The sequence below is a fragment of the Pholcus phalangioides genome, unplaced genomic scaffold (assembly GCF_987345545.1).
Source record: "Pholcus phalangioides strain wild (caught in Gottingen) unplaced genomic scaffold, Ppha-v1.0 ptg000011l_1, whole genome shotgun sequence".
Taxonomy (NCBI): Eukaryota; Metazoa; Arthropoda; class Arachnida; order Araneae; family Pholcidae; genus Pholcus; species Pholcus phalangioides.
The window spans coordinates 47866367-47893816 of NW_028301604.1; the positions used below are offsets into that span (position 1 = coordinate 47866367).

General features: G+C 36.5%; 1 protein-coding gene across 1 annotated transcript in view; it reads left to right on the forward strand.

The window, feature by feature from the left end:
* The window catches only part of LOC149080503 (uncharacterized), a 466415-nt gene that overhangs the window by 330706 nt on the left and 108259 nt on the right, over nucleotides 1-27450 (forward strand). Inside the window, exon 5 of the mRNA XM_089239593.1 lies at nucleotides 15487-15590. Within this exon, the coding sequence (XP_089095719.1) occupies nucleotides 15487-15590 (104 nt within the window). The remainder of the gene's footprint in view (nucleotides 1-15486; nucleotides 15591-27450) is intronic.

Genomic DNA, 27450 nt, shown 5'->3' on the forward strand with positions numbered 1-27450 from the left:
GCAAACTAAGCACATATCCGAAAATAACAGAAAAATCCTATAAGATGACATCCTTTACATTGAAATATCTGGATTTAATTTAACAAGCGCTGAAAGATTGGCTAAGTTCAAAATCCAATGGATATAATGTAAGGGTGAATCCGACCTATTCTGCCAAACGAAAGGGGCGATAGACGAGCCCGAGTGTGCATCATGAAACACTCCACCAACACCTTGTCCTATCTCAAACCATTTTCGAGTTATGGTGGATAATCGATTATGGGAAAAATATGTGTCAACCCTAAAAAACCCCGCATTTGTGAAGTTTCTAAGAGACTTACACACAAATTAAGCGCATATTTGGAACGAACGAAAAAATCCTATAAGCTGACATTATTTTCGGAATGCAAGAAAATTCGCCGAGATCTGCCCTCAGAGCTTACGAAAGGCCTGGCAGGCTGAGAAATATAAATTTTTCCTAAAGGCCGAGTCAAAATTTGGGAAAATCCGCAGTAAATTTAACACATTTTTGCAGGTAATTCTTCGTACAAGGCCGGTAAATACGTGAAAAACACTTCGTCACGTGAAGAGATGAGCTGTGAAAATGCCGTCACAACGATCAACGTTGTTAGTCGTGATGAAGGAGAAATTTCCCTGAAAGTGAAGAAGGCCGGAAAGATGCTGGTCCTCTACGATTGGTCCATTTCGGTGATATAGATCCTAGACGGTTGAGAAGTAGTGTTAGAAAAAGTCAAAATGTTAGTTAAAAAAAAAAAACCATATTTTCTATTTTTTTATTATGAAGTTTATTTCCAGAGAGTTTTTGGATTTTTTGAAAAGATTCTGGTAAAAATAGAGGAGAAGAGAGGTAACACATTAGGCTAGGGCGGCTAGGGCAAAGTTTCGTCCATCGCCCATCTAGACTGAAGTTGCTCTGCTTGGTTGTGAAAGTTCACAATCGTATTGTCACCAAAATTTTTCATCGCCAATTACACAAATACCCTTCTCGTTGCAATCGGTCTTGAAAAAAAAATAATAATAAAAGTAAAAAAAACTCTTGTTTATTTCACCAGTTTTCGGAAGAGCCTACAGCAAACCATATTGGTGTTCTGGTGCAGGAGAAATTTAGCTCTTTGTTCGCAATACATCACTGAAATCTGCGTTCATCGAAGTAATTTTAGTAGGTTTTGACAGCAATTTGATTTTTCACTTCACTAATCTCTCAGCGATTGAAGCTCGCCATTAAATACAGATATCCTGTAGATGTCGATGAACCTGTAACGTCACCTTATATGATTTTTTCTGCAAAATCAAATTGTCACCAAAATCTGTAATCGCCAATTCCGAATTTTTGTCGAATATCTATTTCGACAAAAGTTGATTTCAGTTGTGTATTGCGAACAAAATGCTAACGTATGTATGTTTCCTGAACCTAAACTTTCCTGAACCGGAACACCGATAAGGGTTATTGTAGACTTTTGAAAACTGGTACAATGCACAAGTTTTTGGTAAATTTGACCGATTGTAGCTAGAAGGGTGTTTGCGTAATTGACGATAAAAAATTTTTGGTGACAATTCGATTTTGAACTTTGCCAATTTTCAGCACTTATAGCTCGCCAATAAATGCTGATATTTCAATGAAAATGATGTCATCTTATGGGATTTGTTCCTTCGTTCCAAATATGCACTTAATATTCGTGTGTAGGTATCCTAGAAACTTCACAAATGCAGGTTTTTTAAGACTTGACACATACATACTTACTTTTCATACTTACATACATACTTACTTTTCATACTTACATACATACTTACTTTTCATACTTACATACATACTTACTTTTCATACTTACATACATACTTACTTTTCATACTTACATACATACTTACTTTTCATACTTACATACATACTTACTTTTCATACTTACATACATACTTACTTTTCATACTTACATACATACTTACTTTTCATACTTACATACATACTTACTTTTCATACTTACATACATACTTACTTTTCATACTTACATACATACTTACTTTTCATACTTACATACATACTTTTTCCATAATCGATTATCCACTATAACTCGAAAACAGTTTTTAGTAGGACAGGGTTAGTGAGGTGTTTTGGGGTGTTTCAAGATCCACCTGGGCTCGTCTATTACCCACTTTCGTTTGGCAGAACAGGTTAGAATCGCATTGTATATATATATTGTGTGTATTTTAATTTGTGTTTAAAGGAAGTTGAAATTAATATTAAAATTGGAAAATTATGAAAAAGCAAAAAAAACATTGATTATGACAAGATATAGAATTTGAATGAAGCAAGGAAGAGACAAGTGAAGCAAGGAATTTTTTGCAGAATATGAAAATTATCAAAGCCAATGTCTGGGCTCTTTGGGGGGAACAACCTGACACTGGCTGAAGGCAGAACTGTTCTGAGAGTGCTTTAAGCATATGCCTAAGGAAGCATTCGAACCCCGAAGTTCTGCTATTGTACCGTCAAAGTCCATTAGAATATTTAATGCCAAACAAATGTTGTCCAAAAATAATAAAAGCATAAATGCAGTCAGATGTAAAATACAAATTAAGTAGATGCAGAATGTGAAAGTACGTGCCGTATCAGTAGTCCTAGTTATGTGGTATGTCTTCTTTTGTCGGTCATCCTGAAGTTATCAGTTATTGGTGTCAGAGGAATTCCTGTAAGCTTCGGACCACTAGGAGGAAGTAAGTGTAAGGTATAGGGGAGAAAATTGTTGCCTATTCAATTTTGCAGAGTTCATCAAATGTAGAAATTGTGACCTTAGACGAATTTTTTTTTTTTTTCGCTCGCATCTTATTTTTATCAGTTTCAATTGATAAAACGCGAAGGTAAAACACGGATTTTAAATAAATATGATTTTAAATTAATGCAAATACAATATAAGTAAATCTTATATATATAAAAATAAAATTAACATACAAATTTCCAAAAATTTTCATTCGGTCGATGATTGACGGAATTGTTCTGGAGAAGTGCTGCTTCTTTGGCAGAGTGGAGATGACATATGAAGTTGACATCAGGACTTGTGCTTGTCATCTGAATTTGACATCAGGACTTGTGCGTCGAGTAAAGCTTGAGTGTACGGGGCATACCTAAAAATAATCGGAATTGCCGTACGGTGAGCGAGAGCATCCGTAGTACGTGATTCTTCCACTAGGTAAGCGTAAAGCCACTCCTCCTGAGCCAATGTGTCAAATGGCGTTGCTTGGAAAGGTTGTGTTCGGCATGGTTCCGTCTTATTCCCGACCGAAGCCACAGGGAACATGAAAGGGAGGATAAGTTAAAGGAAGACGTAAAGCAAGAAGTGATTTACAGCACCCAACGTTTCATAAGTACGTCAGGGGTGTATAGACCAGTGGTTCTCAACCTTTGAAAGCCCGCGGCCCGGTTTCATTTATTTTTGTGAGTGGAAGGGCCGGTCAAACACATGATTAACGGAACATGAATGGGGGAAAAAGGAAATGGTAGACCAGTCGCGGCCCGGTATGAATGATGTCACGGCCCAGTACCAGGCCGGGGCCCGGCGGTTCAGAAACATTGGTACAGACAGATCCTCACGGTGCATTTCCGCACATGGGGAATTGGGTGACATTTCAGCACACTCAAGCTCGCTCTTTCTTTTTTTTTTCTTTCTACCCCTACTTTCTTTTAATCCTTTCATTAACACTAGGTTTACAGACACGGGTCAATTTGAACCATGAACAAAATCACACATTTTCTTTAAAAAACAACTTGAAAAATGTACTACATACTGCTATATAAACGTACTATTATAAATGAAACTATGAGATATATGCATGTGTACATAAAATTTATAATATTTAACTTAATATATTATATTACATTTATTGCATCGCTAATGTGTGGTACATGGATATAATGTAAGGGTGAATCCGACCTATTCTGCCAAACGAAAGGGGCGATAGACGATCACGAGTGTGCATCATGTGAAACACCCCACCAACCTTGTCCTATCTCAAACCATTTTCGAGTTATGGTGGATAATCGATTGTGGGAAAAATCGATTATCCACCATATACGCATGTTTTACAGATGCACTTAATTTCGCTTACACATTTTTCGCAAACAGTCTTTTTACATTCTGTACCGGTGTTGGTTTTGTTTCTGTTGCAATATAATTAGGCAAGCCTTTCGTCCTTGTGGAGTATTTGGTGACGGACGATGAATGTTTTGTTGGTCTTCTTTTTCTTTGCCGGCAAGTTCTTCGGCCAATTGAAAAAGAAAATCCTTTCTAGATAAATTCGATCAAGTGCATTCTTTGTACAGGATCCATGCATTTATTGCTGTTAAATCATTTGCATAGAATAAGGAAACGCTCTGTTCATTTGCATAGCGCAATAACTAAGATAGCAATTCATGGATTGACTTTTGTTTGTTTTTCCGATGCTTATCTTTTCTGCGTCAGGGTCTTCCAACACAAATACGTAGCGCATAAAGAGAGCCATTTTCTTAGCGTTAATGGTTATTTTACTAACGCGTCAAATTGACCCGTATCGGTAGAGATAGGTATACCACATACAGAACTTCAAAATTAGAAGGCTTTCAAGAAGACGAATTTCTATATGTACTCATCTCGTTGAATGAATAAAAGTCAGTACAAAGTGGCAGAAAAAACACGTAAACGGTTTCTATAATTTCACCCATGAAGTTCGAAATGGGTCAAAATGACCCGCCCGGTAAACCTAGTGTTGAGTACATAAGAGTTGTATCGGGGCTGTATATATATCCACATAACATTTTTAAAATTCAACTACTTTTTTTTATCACTATAATATCGAATGCTTTTGGAATATTTCACTCCAAATTATTTTTTACAGGTAAATGTTACGGGAAAAGTGGTAAATCTGTGATTATGCGTAGTCGCCGATTGCCACGATAAATTTGATGAATTTTAATGCGTTTATCACTTTCACCGGCGATTATCTGTAGTTCCCAATTGAAGTCGATAAATTTGATAAATATAAAAGAAAATTATCACCTGTTCTTTCTTCATTTAATCAGTTCATTAGTTTGCGATACATCCACAACATGCTTTTACACATGAAAATTAAGGGGGTTGGTGCATGATCTTGGCTTCCCATGCCATGCTTTCCTACGGAAAAAAATCTTTCTTTAAGGAACATTTAAAAAAAATTTATTTACTTAAGGCTCTCAGTTTTTTTTTCAAATACTGTGGATATTTTTATACAATTTAACACGAACATTCAGGATTATTATTTTTTCTCGAATTTTAATTTCCACAACATGCAACTTTTTATATAATCTCTTTTTAAATAATTTTAATAGAAACTCCTCGTATTAAAAGTATGTAACACAATAGTGTTGAGAGACATACAAAGTGATGTTCGAAAAAATGTTCCTTATCTAACAAAAACTTAGTTTTGAGAAAAGAGCATTTTAGTGGAAAACATATTAGCATATATAATGCCTGCCAGCAGTTTATATCAAAATATTTTAAAAATATTTCTAGTACAGGGTAGAACAAAAACTTGAACACAGTTAGACGTAGAAAATTTCATCGTATTTGAAAATAGAAAAATTCGAAAATATATTTTTTGGGAAAATTTGCGTTCACCAACCCTCTTAAATTAAAATAAGTGTTGAAAGATTTTCTTTACACACATAATTATGCTCAAATAAAACCAACATTAACATTGATTGCATTAATGAAGAATTAATTTCATGTATTACACTGCCTAGAAAAAAAAAAGGAAAAAAAGAAAGTAACAAATTTTATTGCACCTACAACGCAAACCTCAGAAGGAAGCGTTGTGATCTGGGGTTTTTCTGCTAGGGTATAAGAAATGAAGAAAACATTTTAGCATGCACATAACGATGTATTCACCTATAAAAAGATGTTTTCCTTGAAGACGAAAATGTGATTCCAGAATTACAATGTCAAAGTATATTCATTCAAAACTATGATCATTTGATCATTTTTGTCGCATCACGGTCATTTTCTGCACACGAGAGCTAATTAAACCGGGACCTACAACTTATTGCCGATTCCGAGAACGGCAGGCTTGTTTTTTTCTATACTCATCAAGGGGTTGGTGCGCTAACCCGGCATAGGCGGCGATTGACTTGGAAGTCTGGGGGGCACGATGATGATGTCAATTCATATATACATTAGATCAGTCGACTCCACCTTTGACTCTAGGGGGGGGGGAGGAAATGCCCCCCACGCATCTCCGCCCATGTAACCCGGGCTCCCTGCGGTAGCAATTTTTTCTGCGGCCACGTCGCCGTTGTTTTTGTACCCCGGTGTTAGGAAATCTTTCTGACAAGGATGAACCGGGTATCGAACTCGCAACACCTCCAAACATACTTTGGTCGAGTATGATATCGACCTGGGCTATCGCGCCCCTTTAAAACTGTGAAAAATTAGTTGAAAAAGCATGAGTTACCTTTCAGACACTTGGATTGTCATTCACCGAGTAAATCCGATCGAAATCAAAGCCAAACCGACAAAATACAATCGAGAGCCTTCAAACTTATTACAGAGATATTTAAACATTATTTCTGGATTCACCAAGGGTGCAGGTGAAATTTTGCAAATCTGACCAAAATAAGGTTGAGGTAACATTGCGGGTTGATTTTAAGTTTCAGACAGCAAGACGATTTCAGTGGCACAGTTTCATGTGGAACAGCCCCTCATAACTTCAGGCCATTTATGGCGCAGGGAATGGTAGACCCTCTCGATTAAGGGATTAATAGCGGCGAATGGTGTCCGTTAAACTGATAGTTTGTTAAACCCGATTTTTTTTTTTCAAACTCTAAATATGATCAATATATGACTGCAATTTTACAGATATCAACTATAATAACGGAATGAAATATTTACACTAATTTTTGATGCATAGATCTTCTGTAGTGTTTTCATCCGTATTCTTATGTTTTTATTTTATTTTTTATTTCTGATGAAATCTCCTTAATTAATGTTGTCGCGTTTATTACGACGAGACTATCGGAAATTAAAATTACGATTTATTTTGTGCTAGAGTGTGTATAGAGAACACACACACAGACAGTCAGAAAATAAATTTTATTTGTACAGATTTTTTCCTGGTATATATATTTTATGTGTTTGTGTGTGTGTGGTGGTGTCTGTAATTAAAAAAACATCTCATGACACCATAAGATGCTGCGCGTTTGCGTGTCCTAGTATGTTTCCATTCTTCAACACCAGTTACACTAAAATTACTCTCTGCTTCCCCCCCCCCCTCCGGCATCAAAATCTGATAACGGCAAAATCTTTGAAATTGTTATCAGGTTCTGTATTTTAGTCATTTTTCCAATATCTGAAATCATGGTTATCATCTCTTCCCGTATGATGTAACCGTACACATTCTACAACAGCCCATAGGTGTAGTGTTATTGGGAATATTATAAGGGATCAAAAAAATTGGGTGTGGAGGCTAAAACCCAATACATATTTAGATGGTTTAAATTACAAAACAGTGGAGGGAGAACCCCGGAGAAGCTCGGGCCCATAGACCGGTTACAAGTTCACGCCTATGCAACAACCCGACTAGTTTTGTGTCTCTTATGAATGATTTTTTTTTAATACAATCATTGCAACAACGAAAAAATACTTCGTACATGAACTCATTGAATTCATTTTATATCTGGATGTGATAGCCATGTTATAGTGCGTTCAGTTTCTTAATTATTTACAGACAGCAGTTTTACCGACTGTTAATACTTATGAGACGAATTATCATGTACACGCCGAAATGTTATTGATGTCAAATATACATTAATCATTGATTACTTATACTTATCGTATAAAACAGATACCGTGAAACTCATACGCGTGGCGTATAAGTTGGTGAATTTTCTATCAATTATTTTTCATCAATGAATTTACTAGACATATCAGTAACCAGATGATTTACTTTTCATGTTTCCGAACGCACCTCAAACGCATCCGGTAATTCTTACCACATACCAGAAAAAAATAAAAAAATGATAAAATTAGGCAATGAGCCTTATTACACATATCAGAGACATTTTTATCGATGGAAAAATGCGCCTTGAAAGCTACAACTGATAATTTGTTAAGAAAACATGAAAAGTGTTTGAGGAAGGAACATTAATTTCTTATTATTGCTAACCAACTTCGTCAGAAAGATCCAACACTTTGAATGCTTGAAAACAATGCTTGAAATTATCAAACTGTAGAAATTAGCGAACCACGAATGAGTGGAACGAAATGTTGAACGAAAACTATATAGAAACAACACCATGATAGAACATCTGTTCTTTCAATATTTATTGTTCGCTTAAGATTGTTCATTTCAGTGTATGTTGTAATCATAATATCAGTGCACAATCTATATAGCGGTTATATCAATCGCTACCGTCCAAGTTATGTGCCCATGATACAAACAACCGAAACATTCGAAAAGCGCATTTGCAAGTTACTTCCTCAATAATATAGTTATGGAAGGTATCACAAAAAAAGATGGAAATTATAACCAACCAGTGAGAATGTTACGCTGATATTTAGTAATTCCATTATTACCGTCATTTTTACCGCTGCAAAAACCCATCTAGAGCAGTGTTTCTCCACCTGTGATCCGTGACGATGGCATAGGTGGTCTGCAGGCAGACTTGATAAAATTATTAATCCGTTGTAATTGATATTACGCAGTAATATCCAGTTGAGTTCAAATGAAATTATTATATTGAGAAGAATGTAAGAGAAACTGCGATCTTAATCCATTTGTGCCCATGAGTATTTTTTCGCAAAAATTTGCAGTACATAAGTTTTGTTAAGCTGTACTCAAATGAGTACAGTTCTTCTTTAAGCTGTAATCATTTGAGTAAGTGACATCACTAAATTTAGAAACTTTATCGAGAAATATTGGATATCACTAAATTTTGCCAAAATTGTAATTTAATCCTTAAATGCAATTTGCTAATTACTGCTAAAACTGCTGAAGGGCGTGGGAATAAAGATCTGCTTCAAATCGCGGTTAACAAAATGTACAGTATTTCACGAAAAAATAATTCAAATAATCCGATGATTATATTTCATTGCGAAAAATATGGTAAACTGGGTTCGTAAATAATAATCCATAAAATACATCGTCAATTGTCACCATCGTCATCTAAAAACATTACCAAAAGTAGGCACAATCACCGTTCGTAACTAAAATTTCGGAAAAAAATGTTGAACCTGACAAAGATGTGAGATGAATATTCATAATTCTTGCCCTATATAATTATCAATTTTGCAATTCATGTTATGAAAACTGTGTGTGTGTGTTTTTTTTTACAAAAATCTTTATTCCTACATGCTCCATGACAAGAAGTATTACAAGTATTGTGCGGACTGAAATACAATATTTTTTCTCCGACAAATAGATTGTGTAAAATACGAGTATGCATATATATACAGGGTGATTATAAAAAAACTATCCCGACATATGGGCCCCTAACTATCATACCATTCACAGAAACTGAATGAAATTTTGGCATAAGGTATTTTGAGGTATGCGCTCAAGAATGATATGGAAAACAACAGTGTCACTCTAACAGTTACGGTTACAGTGAGAAAATTTCGAAAATATCAAATGACAACACCAAGTTTCTCGTATTGGAATGCGATCTCCATACTGAAAAACACTAAATAGCGTTGGAATGGCATCTGTAGCACGAAAATCCCCGGAGCTAGGCAAGGAAAAAGGACTTTGCCGTGCACCAGAGCATTAATGTTCGTTTCATTCGTCACACCGTTTCTTCGGCTGAGATCCCAGCCTGATTAGTCCTCCACAAGGCCATGTGGAAAATTTGTGAAACACAATAAAATGCTTTATTTTATGCTGCTTCTCTGTCCTTATTGGTTGTCCTCACTTTTAGCCTATCTACGGCCGGTGATTTTCATGCTACAGTTGCCGTTCGAACGCTATTTAGGGTTTTTCACAGTGGAGATCACATTCCAATACAAAAAACTTGGTGTTGCCATTTGATATTTTCGAAATTTTCTCACTGTAACCGTAACTGTTAGAGTGACACTGTTGTTTTCCATATCATTCTTGAGCGCATACCTCAAAATACCTTATGCCAAAATTTCATTCAGTTTCTGTGAATGGTATGATAGTTAGGGGCCCATATGTCGGGATAGTTTTTTTTATAATCACCCCGTATATTGAATATAATTATGTGAACACAAATTAATAGTGATTATATAACATATGAGACATTAATAAAATATATAAAATATTTACAAAAATAAAAATTAAAAATTGTATGTGCGGACAATCAGTTGAAGCGCGAGAAAGTGCTATCAAAAATTATATGGTACGAAAAATTAAAAATAAAACAAAATTTAACAAGATACAAAACAAAGGAAAAGAAAGCTGAGAAGAAGATATAGAAAAATAATAAAAAGCTGAAAAGGGGGAATAAAAAATTTGAGAAGAAACAAATTGAAGAAAAAGAAACAAAAATGAAAAACAAATTAATATACAAAAATAAGAAACAAAAGAAATCAAGCACATAAGAAGATTAAAAAAATTAAGAGCACAGAAGAAAAAACAACAAAGAAAATGTGAAAAAAAATTTAAAATGATTTTTTTTTCCTCAAAAAATAAAACATTCAAGTAGATAGAAAAAAATATTAAAATACATATATTGAGGGAGAAAAAGTTGCTCACATACACAGGTACGATATACTGTTAATAAAACGATTGAGTATAGTAAAATATTCATCTGAAATGAGAATTCTTAGTTCTGGCGGTCACTGATCGCTTTTAGTAATATGTTTGTAAAGTTTGTATCTATTTGAGTCCAAATTAGAGCAGAAGAAAATAAAATGTTCCACAGTTTGTATTTGTGTAAAGTCACAGGTACACAGAGGAGAAGAGACATGCTTGAACTTGAAAAGATATTCGTTGATTCTATCATGTCCTGAGAGAATTTGGGTAACTTTGTATGAATGATTGAACTTCCGTTTGAGTCTGTTGCACATTTGGGAAGAACAATTTGGTTGTGTTCCCCTTGGAGGTTGTACACCACTAATTTTACCATCGTTTCCTCTTGCTTCGTTTTCTTGATGTAAGATTTGGGGATCTTTTCAAAGCTCAGAGAAAGATTTGACAGAGCCGCTACTTTAGCCAGTTCATCCACATTTTCATTTCCGGTAATACCAGAATGGCCCTTGACCCACTTGATATTGATTTCTATGTCATCAGTTGAAAGTTCTCACAGCATGAAACGGATCCTTTCTATTATTTCGTGATGACATTTATTATTTAAAATCTTGCGTATCGTAATTTGACTGTCTGTATGAATAGTGACACCATGTGTTGGCTGATCGAGTTCAGAAGAAATCCATGTTATAGCTTGTAAAATTGCAAAAGCCCCTGCCTGGTTATTGGAGCAGTTAGAATGTAGTTTGAAAAATTTTTCGACGATTACGTATCGTTTTGGAAAACCACAAAAGCGCAACCAGTATTGTTCCCGATTTCACTCTGCCGTCAGTAAAAATCTGTAGGTAATTATCTGTTGTGATTTCTTTTTCTATCCGCAACATGTTTCTCTGGATGCAACCAATGTTTAGGTGAAAGTTCAGGTCAATGATATCGGTATCACCTCTGCTACTCAAGAATATTATCTCGATTTCCTGTATCTTCAGACAGATGGGGGCGATGCCTGCAAGAAAACACGAAGCATCGTACGATATAGTGCGGAAACCCTTTATAATACGCAAGGCTGTTAATCTTTGGGCTGCCTGTAGCTTTCTCCTATTTATTTTATAATCCAAGCCTTCATTCCAAACTGGCTCAGCATACGTCATTAAAGGTTGAATTTCTCTTTCATAAATAGTTTTCTGTGCTTTCGGGTCGATACCCCAAGTTACTTTTGCCATTTCGGACAGTGTGCTCGATGCAATGCTGACTTTCGTACATAAAGTGTTAATATGAGTTTTCCAGTTTAATTTGCGGTCAAACGTTACACCTAGATAACGCAGTTCAGACACATTATCTAAAATATTATCATACATATAAATGTTGATTGCTTCTCTCCTTTTCTTGGAGAATAGTAAAACGCTTGATTTTTCAGGATTGAATCGTACTTTGTTTCTGTTCGGCCATTCTAAAACTCGCGAAGTACAATTGTTGCCATACATTTCCAACTCGAGTTCAGTTTTAGCTCTGATTAGCAAGAGAAGATCATCTGCAAAAGCTATAATCTCGATATTTGGAGGTAGATCTATCCTGAATAAAGAGCCATAAAATATTGTCCAAAATCTTGGACCACAGCAAGATCCCTGTTGGACAGCCCATTGTTACTTCTTTTCGGATGCAGTAACACGAGGGGGATAGACAAGCTGACCGCTCCGAAAAATAGTTCTTTGCTAAACGAAATAGATTCTTTGGACAGTGAAAATCTCTAAGTTGTTTCATAATACCTGGCCACCAGCCAGCATCGAATGCTCCCTTTACATCCAAAGCTATAGCTAAAACATGGGAATTTTTCCGACAGCTGTCTTTCGCAAAGTTTGAGACTTTGATGATGGCATCAGTGGTACTTTTGCCTGATGAGAATCCAAATTGATAAGGGCTAAGCTTGTCTCTAGAGTACAAGAAGTGCATTATTCTTTTGGTCAACAATTTTTCGAGCACCTTTTCAGTCGAAGCTGATTGAACAAAATTTCGTTGGTTCCGCTGATGTTTCCTTACCAGGCTTAGTGAAGAAACGAAGACACAAGTGTTTCCAAACGGGTGGAAACAGTCCTCTTGTTACACTCGTTGTATAGTGCTGTAACAAAATTCGGGAATTGATTTAAGACAACTGAAATTATTATATTATAGTGATTGCAGATTTATATTTCATTTGCCATGTAAATATGTCCAATACAATCCAAAATAAACATGAGCTATTTAATATTTTTCAGCATCACCAAGTGGAATTCACTGCCCATCGATTGCGTGGCATTATGTCATATTTATATTTTTAAATAACACATTTAGTGGTCAAAAAATATTAAGAATATCTTTAAAAACTCTTCCTATAAAGTTCGATAGCAACAAAATTTTTTATTTTTGAAATATATGACATCCTTATTTTTATGGGCATCTTTTTCTCAGCCACCTCGTTGGGCACTTTGCCTGTTGTGGCGTTGTATTTGTATAAAATAATTCTTACCTTAGTATGAACGCGCTAGCACTTCGTCGTGGCTTCATTCGCCGATGTCAACATATATTTGTGGTATTTAAAAATGCGTAGTATTTAAATTAAGATAATGACACGTAGACTCAGCAGCAATTCCATAACATCAAGAAAAATGAGAATTTATTTAAATTGGTGAGAGCAGATGAGAGCTTATGGGTTTTTTCTATACACTCCCACACGCAGACAGCGTGACTTATATTTACACTACCGTTCTCAAGCACATTCCAAGAATCCGAAAACATGGGGGGTACACCAGCACCTAGTAAATCAGGGAACGTTTCTTTCTACGTAGAAATACAACATATATATAACGATGAAGTACTTCAACTTTGAAGATACCAAACATATAAAAGATGTTTTATCAGTCATTTTTCTTGAATAAAATTAATTCATTAAAAAAAAATCCATATTTTATCGCTAAATACGATAGCGCGAGCTCGCGGCTAGTGGCGAAATTTCTTCCCAACCAAGATGGCCGCCGTGAACTACTGCTTAACTCCTTAATTGTAGTCCTTAGTAACTACTATAAAAAGTCCTTAGCTCAGAAATAGTATCGAAATATCTATCTACCGGCCAGCTAAGGACAAATCAGCGCTAAACTGCTGGATTTCGGTGAAGCACCGGACCGTGGAGATAGTTTACCCTCAGTACTTGTCCATGTGATCGTTTTCAGAAGCGAGTGCTTGTTACGATGCTGATAATGGTGTAGTCATTCATAGGACAGATTTCAAGAACCAACTTGGAGAAGATTTTTTGTATAGTGCATACAGGGTGTTTCAAAGCATTATGCTTATTTCTCTAACACATACTCTCAAATTTCTTTACTTGGCGTACATTTTTCAATTAATTTTTTTTTGTATAAATTGAATTCTTCATACACTTTTCAATTTTAGAAACATTATTCATTTCATATTATTTTTCAAAAAATTAGTACATTTCATATTTTTAAAATTTCATTGCCCTGGTGTGAGCCGACCCACGCTACTGCACATTTTGTTACGTCGATATATATATTTTTCGGTAATGCCTTTAAGCTCTGATTGTTTTTTAGCTCTATCCTAGCATATTCACATTTCATTTTAGATCTGCAGGTTAATCGGCATATATATAACAGGTAAAAGAGTGGAATTTTTGAAATAAATTCTTTTTATACTGGATGCATTTTCTCTCATAAATAAGTCAAAATAGGAAACACTAGGCTTATATGAAAAATATTGTTCAATATATATATATATATAGGCCACCGTGAATAAAGTTGAATGTTTTTACGGTGAAAATGTGAAAATAAAAGTATCAGGCATCGGTTTGGTTTGATGCACCGATGTACTTTAATAAAAAGGGAAAAGGAGGGAGTTTGTGGCAAGATGACACGCGTGCAAACCGTTACGTGGCGACGAATGACGGTCTAGTTTCCGGACTGCGTGCGCTACAGTTATTATGGCGTGCTCATCTCCATTTTGCAAAAGCAAGATTTACATAGAGTGCGTGCTGAAAGCCATCATCAGCAGATACATAAGTGAATGAGGGAGGGAGGTTAAGAACTGTGCCGACCGAGTCCCCCGCATAAATGGCCACCAAAAGACGTGAATCGGATTTTCTAACATTATTAGAAAGCATCTTTATGGGATCCTCTTTAGGCGGCTGCCTAATGTTGCATGTCCACTTTTCAACTATATTTGAACGTCCAGGGGAATTTATATGAGCTTCAGAAAATTCTATCTTTTAGATTCGCAAAATTCTCTAGGGAGTGCGTATATTTTTGAAAAAGAGTTCGCTTTTTTAAATTTTTTTTTCTTTTTTCCGATGAATATCATACACGGATTTTTTTCAAATTCAGCATAAATTATTGCATTTAACACATTGTTCTGTAATGTATGGTAAAATATATCGCATATCGGTGTGCCGTAGATGAGATTATAACAGTTCATGTCTCCTCCATCATGGCTCTGCTTAGTAAATGCAAGAGTGCATTGAAGCCATGGTTATCATGAACGGCTGCATTCACTGACAGAGTTTAAATTATAATCGGAGGTGAAATGATTGGAGATCGACACGGATTGGTTTATCCAGGTTTTTTAACCAATACATGTCGATCTCCAATCGTTCCATCTACGGTTGTAGTTTAAACTCTGTCGGTGAATACGGTCATAAGCAATATGTAATTTGACTGAATAAACGATTACAGTGTGTATGCACAAAAAATAACGATCGAGTGCGTAGTTTCTATTTTGAATAGGTGTTTTCTTTTTTCATTTTAGTTACCAATGAAGCGGGGGACTTGAACGGCGAGCACAGAATGCTACACGAAGATGATACGAAACGACAGAGAACACAATACAACGGTGATCAGATATATGCAACGGTAAGCGATAAAAATGCTTAATATTCTCAAAGCGGAAAACAAGTATCCTATTTAGAACAATCTGCAGTCGTGTCACATAAGTTATAATATGAACATCTAACAAAGGTTCTTTATTATCCCTCCGTGGGCCCAATATATTGACTGCCGAGTTCGGGCACAATGTGCTTGATTTGCATGCATTTAAAAAATATAATACACACCTACCGTATGTACTCGTGTACAAGCCAACAAACTGAATTCAGGAGCACTAAAACCACAATAAATCGAAAACTCGTGCCGACCCTCAAAAATCAGCGAATGTTAGAGGGGAAAAAACTCATATATTTTCATGCTATAAAAATTACAACGAAAAGTTATACAAACTTTCTAATTCATTTCTTCTGATTCTCACATCGAAAGCCAATACGGTGTAGCATCTTAGTTTCCATCTTCAACTGTGCTGTAATCACCATTGTCACTTTCAAAGAGGATGTCATCTTCAGTTCTGTCCATCGCGTAACTGATACAGCACTTTTCAAAGAATTTTATGATAATTTTGGTGGAAACGGTATATTTTACGTCTCATGAACTCTCTACTACTTTCACCAAACATCAACTCTGGCCATATCGCTATATTGCAATTTACTGTCATTGCTTAGAAATGAAGACGCTGTCTATCGGTGGTCGCCTCAAGTTCGTTAGGGAAAATATCTTATCTATATCCTCCCTTAGGTTCGAAACAGTGATCGTGACAGCAACCTTCACGGTAGTAGACGAGCATTTTAACGACCACGCCACTCGGGCGCGAAAATCGTGAACTCACTGACACACTAGTCCAATGTCGGATTTTTTAAAGGCATCCAGCCCGTTCAATACTAATGGGATATATATGCCCCAGTATGGTTCAAAAATCAGTCTTCAAAGAGTTAATAATCTTTAAAAGGTTAGTTGATGCTCACATCTAAATACTGTAAAATCTCGACGTCCACCGGGTATCAAATCCAGCGTCGTTTATTTTATTTTATTTTTCTTTTGACTTTATAACATCATCGGTTCCTTGAGTTTGAACGTAGCTACAAAAATCACTCTACTACACTGGTGAAATAAATTAAGAGAATTTGCATATTTTATTAACAATGCTGCATAAAAAATAATCAAGGGGATTAAATCTCAATTGATAGGGAATTCACATTTAAAAAAAGAAGTAAGAGGAGGGAGTTGAAATAAAAAGCATAAAACGTACTGTAAACACAGAAATTTATAACGGTTTATTAAACACGGTTCCTTGAGTTTGAACGTAGCTACAAAAATCACTCTACTACACTGGTGAAATAAATTAAGAGAATTTGCATATTTTATCGAATTTCATACAAATTTTAATGCAGCGAGCTAGATAAAAACAATGGCCACGCGGTGTCTGTCAGATCGAATGCTCCCGACCCACAATGGTGCGTTTTGCGAAAAACGTGGTCAAAAATTTTTACTCACCTTGAAATACGTTCATATTGTTACTATTTGGAACAAGAAATTATTACGCTTTTAACGGCAGGGTGCAGATTATGTGATTGAAGAGATTTTAAGGAAGTAAAATGGATAAAAAATTATATGATTGTACTACGGCTATTGAGAGAATTGTGAAAAAAAAAACATAGCATGGATTGGTTCATGTAATTATGATATCCCATCATCACATATATAATATTTGAATTGAAGTAACATGTTTTAATACTGCTGACACGTCATCAAAAACCTACAATAACATAACAATGCTGCATAAAAAATAATCAAGGGGATTAAATCTCAATTGATAGGGAATTCACATTTAAAAAAAGAAGTAAGAGGAGGGAGTTGAAATAAAAAGCATAAAACGTACTGTAAACACAGAAATTTATAACGGTTTATTAAACACGGTTCCTTGAGTTTGAACGTAGCTACAAAAATCACTCTACTACACTGGTGAAATAAATTAAGAGAATTTGCATATTTTATCGAATTTCATGAAAAGAACTGAACTGAATGTAAAACCACTGCTTCTAGACAAAAATGCAAATCTTGTACGTCAAATACGTAAGCGTACACGTGTGTGTAGGCGGAGCCAGTAGAGAAACAGGCTTTATAAGCGCGCGTAAGTTAAGACGTATTTCGTTCGCTAGCACACTTCGGCGAATTTCTTGGTGTTATTTTGCAGCAATCGGTTAATTTCAAACTGTAGCAGTAAAAATGAGTAACCACCAACCTTTAGGTGATGGAATGAGGTGGCGAATTGTGTAGAGGCTAGAAGCAGGCCAATCTCAAGTCCAGATTTGTAGAGAGTTCAATTTAACGCCCAGCGTCGTGTGTAACTTGTGGAAACAGTTCCAGGATACCGGATCCATCGAGAGAAAGCCTGGGCAAGGTCGTCCAAGAGCACGGATTAAAACGTTTGAAGGCCCTAAGCACTTGAATAGTTTTGGTGTCTCCCCCGATACTCACAAGTATATTTTACACGATATTGAGTCCATAAACTAAAAAAAAAGTGAAATTTCAGAAGTGACTAATCTAAGGATGGGATTTCACTGTAAAAGGTTTATGAAATTTATTTTATAAAACTTAAAAAAAGCAACCAATAAATTTATCGGTTGCATTTCGAACAAATGCAACCGATCAGCCTATTGGTTGCATTTGTAAAAGAATTTATTATAAAAATTTTTTAGTGTAATCCGGACTTAAGGCCGGGATTACACTATAAAAGTTTTGTAAAAACTCTTTGATAAAACTCGAAAAATTCAACCTATATATATATATAGGTTGAATTTTTCGAGTTTTATCAAGTTATATATATTTTTTTTTTCCGAGTTTTATATATATATATATATATAAAAGATCGCCGGTTGCATTTTCTCGAATGTAACCGATGCGCTTATTGATTTCATTTTTCGAGTTTGATAAAAAAATTTTTATCAAAATTTTATAGTGTAATCCCGGTCTTAGGCCGGTATTACACTATAAAGGTGCATTCAAGCACAAAAACCCATGTGTATTTGACATAAAACCAGTCGAACAAATTTTAATGCAGCGAGCTAGATAAAAACAATGGCCACGCGGTGTCTGTCAGATCGAATGCTCCCGACCCACAATGGTGCGTTTTGCGAAAAACGTGGTCAAAAATTTTTACTCACCTTGAAATACGTTCATATTGTTACTATTTGGAACAAGAAATTATTACGCTTTTAACGGCAGGGTGCAGATTATGTGATTGAAGAGATTTTAAGGAAGTAAAATGGATAAAAAATTATATGATTGTACTACGGCTATTGAGAGAATTGTGAAAAAAAAACATAGCATGGATTGGTTCATGTAATTATGATATCCCATCATCACATATATAATATTTGAATTGAAGTAACATGTTTTAATACTGCTGACACGTCATCAAAAACCTACAATAACATAACAATGCTGCATAAAAAATAATCAAGGGGATTAAATCTCAATTGATAGGGAATTCACATTTAAAAAAAGAAGTAAGAGGAGGGAGTTGAAATAAAAAGCATAAAACGTACTGTAAACACAGAAATTTATAACGGTTTATTAAACACGGTTCCTTGAGTTTGAACGTAGCTACAAAAATCACTCTACTACACTGGTGAAATAAATTAAGAGAATTTGCATATTTTATTAACAATGCTGCATAAAAAATAATCAAGGGGATTAAATCTCAATTGATAGGGAATTCACATTTAAAAAAAGAAGTAAGAGGAGGGAGTTGAAATAAAAAGCATAAAACGTACTGTAAACACAGAAATTTATATTAAAAAGTTCATAATGGATGGGAAAATATTTCTGGTCGAGGTGTGGGGTGTAATATCTTATGGCCACAACTATTTATGTATGTCAATACTATTATGATCATAATTATGATTTATTAACAATATCACTCAATTAATCAATATCGCTCTTACGTATATTATGCATAATAATGTATTTTACATTATTTTAATTTCCCTTTAATGTTTCTCATTTTCCTATTTTTAAGTATTATTATTATCTAGCTTAAGCAATAGTGTTAGTATGCCTCGACCTCGACTAGTGTTGCGTAGAGCTTGCGACGGGAGGTTTCCCTGGTATAGGGGTATAGTAGCTGACAGTTTCAATTGTAAAGGGTGCTTGGATAGGACAAGGCTGGAACTCGAGGTCGAAGCTTTACGGGAAAAAGTTTGGGTGCTAGAGTGCCCGGTTATAACGGAGCCTCTGGTCGTCGAGCCACCTGTTGATGAAGAAGAAATCTCCACGAACAACGACAGTTTAGAGGGCGAATGGGTGGTCGTGGATGAGGTAGAGGGGGATAGTGATAGGGGTTTAATCATCGGCGATTCTATGGTTAGGAAACTTGGGAACCGAGTGTGTAGGGGTTTTCGGGGTTTCGAGCGCTGTTGTCTCCCTACGGGAGAGATTGGCAACGTTCGATATGTTTTTCATCGCCGAAAGTTGCCCTTGCGGGTGATTCTGTGGGTGGGAACGAATCAGGTAGGAGCGAATATTAGTGAGTCTCTGTCAGAGTACCGGGATTTACTATTATCCGCTAGGGAGGGGGGTTCAGATGTGGCAGTGATTCCAGTGCTGCCAAGGGGTAGTAGGGGTATAGGAGTAGGATCCACCAATTCAATACAGGCCTGAAGGACATTTGCTCCTCAGTTGGGGTCACGTTCTTGGAGCTTCCCGCATTTAAAGATAGGTGGCTTCCTTCGGATGGGATTCATATAAATAAGAGGGGGTCTGGGAATTTTAGGATAGTCTTAAGTCAGGTTTTTTAATCCCAGACCACGTAGTCGGGAATGCGGGTTAGTTAATGATAATCACAACACTACTGACGGGGAATTACCCACCTCTGACTTGGATGGCTTCTCGATTAACACTAAATCACGGGGAAAATTAAAATGTATGCTAATAAATGCCAGGAGCTTGGGTAAAAAGAAGGATTTTTTAGAAACTATGATAGTTGTGGAGGGCCTGGATCTTATAGCCATTATAGAATCTTGGGCAAACGATGGGGAGGAATCTTTCTTACACATCTCAGGATACGATACTTTTTTGAGAAATAGATATGATAGGAAAGGGGGTGGAGTGTTGATATACGTGAAATCATGTTTGAAGGATAGAGAGTGTAACGTGCAGAGAAATGATGTCGAAATTATATGGGTTGAGCTTGAAAACAAAAGACATCATAAACTTATTGTTGGGGTTTGTTACAATCCACCAAATAGGGATTCGAACTACACCGCCAAATTTCATGATGAAATTTCCTGCATGTGTAAGCGTAAGAGGGTTCTCATCCTAGGGGATTACATTACCCAGGTATTGATTGGGAGAACCTTTCATCTAGAGATCAGTATGAAAGAGACTTTCTTGAGTTGGTGCTCGAAAACTTTTTGTATCAGCATGTATCAGAAGCCACTAGGGGTACTGCTATTTTGGATTTAATTTCTTAATAGTTCTGAGGATCTTGTTGAACATGTTTCGGTGGGGGAAGAGTTTTCTTCCAGTGATCATCGTATAGTCAGATTTCTCTGTGAGTTTTCTTCGGGTAAGGTTGATAACAAAAGACTGGTTCCTTGCTTTCGAAGAACTAACTTTGATGTTTTGAGAGGAAGGTTAGCGGAAGTTTTCAAAGACCGGTTGGAATCAGTAGGGGGGGTAAGTCAATGGGAAGAATTTAGTTCGAAGTTGTCCTCTGTTTTGCACGACGTCATACCCTTTGTTCGAAAAAAGCGTGTTTGTACATCGCACACTCTATGGTTCACGGATAGCGTGCGTAACCTTTATCTTGAAAAGAAAAGAGCATTCAGAGAGTATAAGAGTGGACGAGGTGACCTATCATTGTTTACAGATAAAAGAAGAGTGTTGAAGAAAGTGATAAGTGATAGTAAAAAGGAAGTTGAATCTAGATTGGCAGATAACATTGGGTCTGACCCAAAATCATTTTTTCGACACGTCAATAATGGATATAAGGGGACAGTTGGCCCCCTCTCGATAGGAGGCTCAAAAGTAGAGAGCAATGTAGGCATGTGTAGTGCTTTCAATGAATTTTTCGCGTCAGTTTTTAATGGGGATAATGATATTCGATATACGGGTGTTGCATGGAATAATAAAACTCTCAACGATATTCAAGTAGAAGACGTGGAGGTCCTAAATCTTCTAAGAAATGTATGTGCAAGCAAAGCACCAGGAGATACCTATCCCAGGATCCTCAGGGAATGTGCTAATGAATTGTTGGGGCCAGTCGCACAGATATACAGGAGTAGTGTTGCTGAGGGTATCGTCCCAAGGGATTGGAAACTTGCTAATGTCGTTCCGATATTTAAGAAAGGTAGTCGAGAAGCTGTGCCCAATTATCGTCCAGTGAGTTTGACGAGCTCCATCTCGAAAAATTTGGAAATTATCATCAAAAGGCAGTTTGTGAAGTGGATAGACGAGAATAATGTATTGTCGGATAATCAGCATGGGTTCAGGAACGGGAAGTCATGTGTAACTAACTTCCTTTGCTTCTATGATCACGTGACTAAAGCTTTGGGTAAGAGCAAAAATGCAGATGTTGTTTACCTTGATTTCCAGAAGGCATTCGATCGGGTCCAACATGGCAAACTCTTGAAGCGTTTACACGAGATTGGAATAGGGGGCAACTTGCTGAATTGGATAGAATCGTGGTTAAGAGATAGGTCGCAACGAGTTATGGTGAACGGGGAATTCTCTGGTTGGACAGACGTCACAAGTGGAGTTCCTCAGGGAAGTGTCCTTGGCCCCATACTTTTTTCACTTTTTATCGACAAACTCGATCAGGGTATCGATGGGATTACTAGCAAATTCGCAGATGATGTGAAGCTAATGGGGGTAATCGGAAATGAAAGCGATAGGTGAGTTGCTCCAGACCAACTTAAACAAGATTGCAGCATGGGCAAATGAATGGAGCATGACGTTTAGCGTAGATAAGTGCATGGTCGCTCATTTTGGTTCGAACAACCCACTGTTCTCTTACGAGTTGAATGGTGTCACTATCCCGGATGCAACTAGAGTCACCGATTTGGGAATTCTCATTGACGAGCGACTTGAGTTTTCTGAACATTGTTCAGCGGTGGTCAAAAAAGCGAATAGAATGCTTGGTCTCATTTTCAAAAAGGTCTCTTCGCGTTCTCCTAAAGTCATTCTTCCGCTTTTTCGAGGCTTAGTTCGTCCTGGACTGGAGTATGCTGTAAGGTTTTGGAGACCATACCTACTGAGGGACATAGACTTGGTTGAAGGGGTGCAGAGGAGAGCTACGCGTGTCCTTATTGGCACACAGGGCTTGAGTTATGAAGAGAGACTTCATTTTTTGAATATGTTTACATTGGATGAACGCAGGTGTCGAGGAGATATGATCGAAGTGTTCAAAATTTTCAATGGGGTGGATAGGATGGACCATGAACTTTTAGTACACCGCCAATCGACTGCTTTTACAAGGGGACACCTCGATTGGTGAGGGACAATGCAAGGTTATGGTGTCGCAGGGAATTTTTCTCTAATAGGGTTGTTAATAAATGGAATAGCTTACCCCCGGAGGTAGTAAATTGTAACACAATTGACACGTTTAAAAAGAAATACGATAAACATGTTGGGGTAAATCGAGAAGCTATCCATGCTTAGAATAAGACAACCATAAGTATTCTTTATGGGCATTGTACAATATTTTATCATGTGTATATATTGTTTATAATTTGTGTTAATTGCATTTTTAATTGGGTTGCTGTATTTTTGAAACATATGACATCAATATTTTTATGGGCATCTTTTTATCAGCCACCTCGTTGGGCATTTTGCCTGTTGTGGCGTTGTATTTGTATTTACAAGGGGACACCAGTATCGATTGGTGAGGGACAATGCAAGGTTATGGTGTCGCAGGGAATTTTTCTCTAATAGGGTTGTTAATAAATGGAATAGCTTACCCCCGGAGGTAGTAAATTGTAACACAATTGACACGTTTTAAAAGAAATACGATAAACCATGTTGGGGTAAATCGAGAAGCTATCCATACTTAGAATAAAACAACCATAAGTATTCTCTATGGGCATTGTATAATATTTAATCTTTGAATTTTTTATTTTTGAAATATATGACTGACATCCATATTTTTATGGACATCTTTTTCTCAGCCACCTCGTTGGGCATTTTGCCTGTTGTGGTGTTGTATTTGTATTTAAATAGTCAAAACCAGTTTTGTGCTATTGAAGACGTTTTGCGGTAATCTTAAATTTTTCTCCTCTGTTTCCTCATACTAGATATCAATGGATCAAGATCGTTATTGATTGATATAGCACATCTTGAGACTTTTTGCAAGAAACTTCTCAAATTTATTTAAGTTTTTGAGGTATTTGATGTTTCCTTAATTGAATGAATTATTTTCCTCCTTTTTGTTCTTATTACTCTCAGCAAATTTAGATGTGGGTTTACCACCAATTGCTTGTGTGCACTTCGCAGGAAATGAGAACGTTTGTTGAGTCCCGTCAAGATTTAAAATTTATTCTCTTGTGGTTCTGGTGCACTCTTCAGATTTCTCTTAATTCCAGCATTCAAAACTTCATTCTCCGTTAATTTCTTTAAGCAATTTTTTAAATCGGTGCATTGCTGCCTAAAATTTGAGCCATGATTCTTTATAAGTATTTCGGTCAATGCTCACTTTTTTTAGAGTGAAGCACCTTGAGTTCGAAACTAAAAATACAAAAAAAAATCAAACATGTTTTTCAGTTTTCAATTTAAAAGCTCTGACCAGTAATCTATCATTTTCAAAGAACTTTTCTCAAAGTCATATCCATCAGGAGTGAATGGCGAAACCTTTTTTGGGGGGTTTCGGCCACGACTTTCGAAAAACCCATAACACTTTGCGACGGAAGGAAATTAGAACTTCAAGAAATTAGTTTCTGTCACCTGTCGGTAGGTGAGAGAAATACATATGCATGGGTCTCTCACAGACCCAACCCGTGCACTGGAGGGTTCAAATTATTTAAATTTCAAAATGTTGCTGATTTGGCACAACGAGCATAGGAGATTACTTTGGTCACTACCCATGTTCGGTAAGGTTTTGAGTGAACTGACAGTTACTCACTCAAACCTGACTAGATAAAAGACAGCTACTCAATAGCGCTAAAGCCAGTGCCATCAAGGAAAGGAGAGAGAAGAGAAAATGTGATGGGGCTATATGACTATTAAATACTAGAAGGGCCGGACTATACGTTATACCTAAAAGATCCGCTGGCAGTCATTTTGACTGACTGCTGCTTGTTTTTAGTGCAATATATTTAATCACACTAAATTTTTACGATAAAAAATGACAAGCATTATCTTAAATGGCAAATTTGTTAATTTTGAAATTTACCTTTCTTTAAGCATACAGGGTGGTCAATACCATGAACTCAAACTCACACCTGTGTTTTTAAACTCAACAACATTTAATTCTGTAAGAAGGGTGATTCAATAATGTGTCAATAAAACGCAGGGGAGTTACATAAGACAACCTCCCACTAGAGAGTTGTCAACAAACACTCACACACATTTCTCCAGAGAGAAAGACATAATACTAAGAAATACACAAGAAAAGCGAAAGTGGACATCAACTCCATCTTGTGTTGGGAGCAAGAGATAAAAAGTTAGGCGTTTCCATCCCGCCCGGCGTTGTAATGCTAATTACAACGCCGTAATAATTCAACAATAATTCAATATCAATTCAACATAATTACAAAAGAAATTAAAAATGCTTGAAATGAAAACTTGTATGCAACACATATTACAAAAGTAATTATGAAGAATCATGAGTATATAACTGTGCAATGAACAAATGGCATAACATATGCATGGTTCCATCTCATCCACAGTTCACGCATATAACTATAATAATAATAATAATACTGTACATTTGCCATATAAATGCATTTTACTTGTGTAGGCATATGCTATCTTAGGCATTGAAAGGAACTGAAAAACATCTAAAGCCACCACTGATGTAATCAAACACGCGTTGCAATTAATTCAAAATGAAACAAGCATATGTACAGTCAATTCAAATTAATATCCATTCTGAAAAACTTAAAAAAACATCATTATCATATGCAATGAAATTATGCAGCTAAAATGCACAAATGAAGATACTAAGATATATCGATTAAATATGATAAACACAAACACTAGATAAAAAATTACAAGAAGACCCAATCCCTTCATTTCTCTTGAAGCGGGAGTAAACTAATTTTTGCTATGGATCGTTTGATTAGTCCATTTTTAGTTCGTACAGTCACAACGCGAACCTTGTGATCTGGACCTGGAATAATTTATTCGACTCTTCCAAGTAACCAGTTACACGGCGGCACGTTATCTTCCTTGACAATCACCATTACACCTGGTTGTACATTAGATTTTGAGAAGTGACACTTATTTCGTTGCTGGAGCGAACTTAGGTAGTCCATCTGCCAACGCTTCTAGATGGCCTGAACAAATCGTGTTATGAGCTGCCATCGAGATAGTCGGTTATCACCAAGGTGGCACAGGTCAGGCTCAACAAGCGATCGGCCAATCAAAAAGTGAGCTGGTGTTAGAACCTCAGTCATTGATGTCTGGCGATAGAGGTGTAAATGGTCTGGAGTTCAATATGACTTCAATTTGGATCATAACAGTCTGAAACTCTTCCAACGTGAGTTTGGAAGACCCAACAGTTCTTTTGAAATGGTGCTTGAAGAACTTGACGCCAGATTCCCAGAAGCCTCCAAAATTTGGGGCTCTTGGCGGTAGGAAATTCCTTGAGATTTCCTCGAAGGCGAAAAAATTTGCCACTGATTCATCAGGTTTCACAACCATCTGATGAAGACGTTTCAACTCTGTGTTGGCACCGACGAAATTAGTGCCATTGTCGCTGAATATTGATGAGCATTTCTCCCCGTCTAGCAAAAAAACCTCTTTAGACATGCAATTAATTCGTCCGCTGTCAAATCTGATACGAAATCTAGGTGGATTGCTTTAGTCACGAAACACACAAATAAAGTAACATAAATTTCATGCAATCGGCCCTTTCTCTGACCCTTGCATTTTAAGTAGAATGAGCCAGAAAAATCTACTCCACAAACGTTGAATGTAAAAGTTCTGTTTACTTTTTCCTTAGGCAAGTTGCCCATTATTTGCTCAAGAGTGGTCGCTTGTGCACAGAAGCATGTTACACACTCATGAACTATTTTTCTTGCAAGGTTTCTTGCACCAACAACCCAAAAAATTTGGCGAACGAGATGCAGTAAGGTTTGAGAACCTACATGCAGGTGTTTACAGTGATAGTATTCGAAAATCAGTCTCGTTAGTCGGTGTTTGTCTAGTAGAATTATCTGGTGTTTTTGATTGTACGAAATGTCTGCTTCATTTATGCGACTACCAACGCGAAGCAATCCTTCCTGATCGATGAAAGGATTACGATTTTTCAATTTGCTTTTATTGGAGACTTGAGCCATTTGCTTCAAGTTCCTCAGTTCCTCACCAAATTCCCTTTTAACTATCTGAATTATTTTTATTCTTGCCACGTCAAGTTCTTGGGCAGTGAGTGGACTTGATTTTTTATCTGTCTTATATCTCGTGTTAGAACAAAATCTAAGAACGTAAGCAACTATTTTGATGGTGGTTGTGTATCTGCTGGCCTTCGTTATTATCGGTGTTATAACATCATCAACACTTGCTACCAATGAATGTTCAACGGATTTCTTGAATTCACTAGCAAATGTCTCATCCTCAGCTGTGAACTTAGGTGGATCAAAATCAAAACTAAGTTCTGATCTCAAATAATCAGGACTGCTCCACCACAATTCATTGTGAATTAATTTGTCAGTAGACAAGCCACGTGACA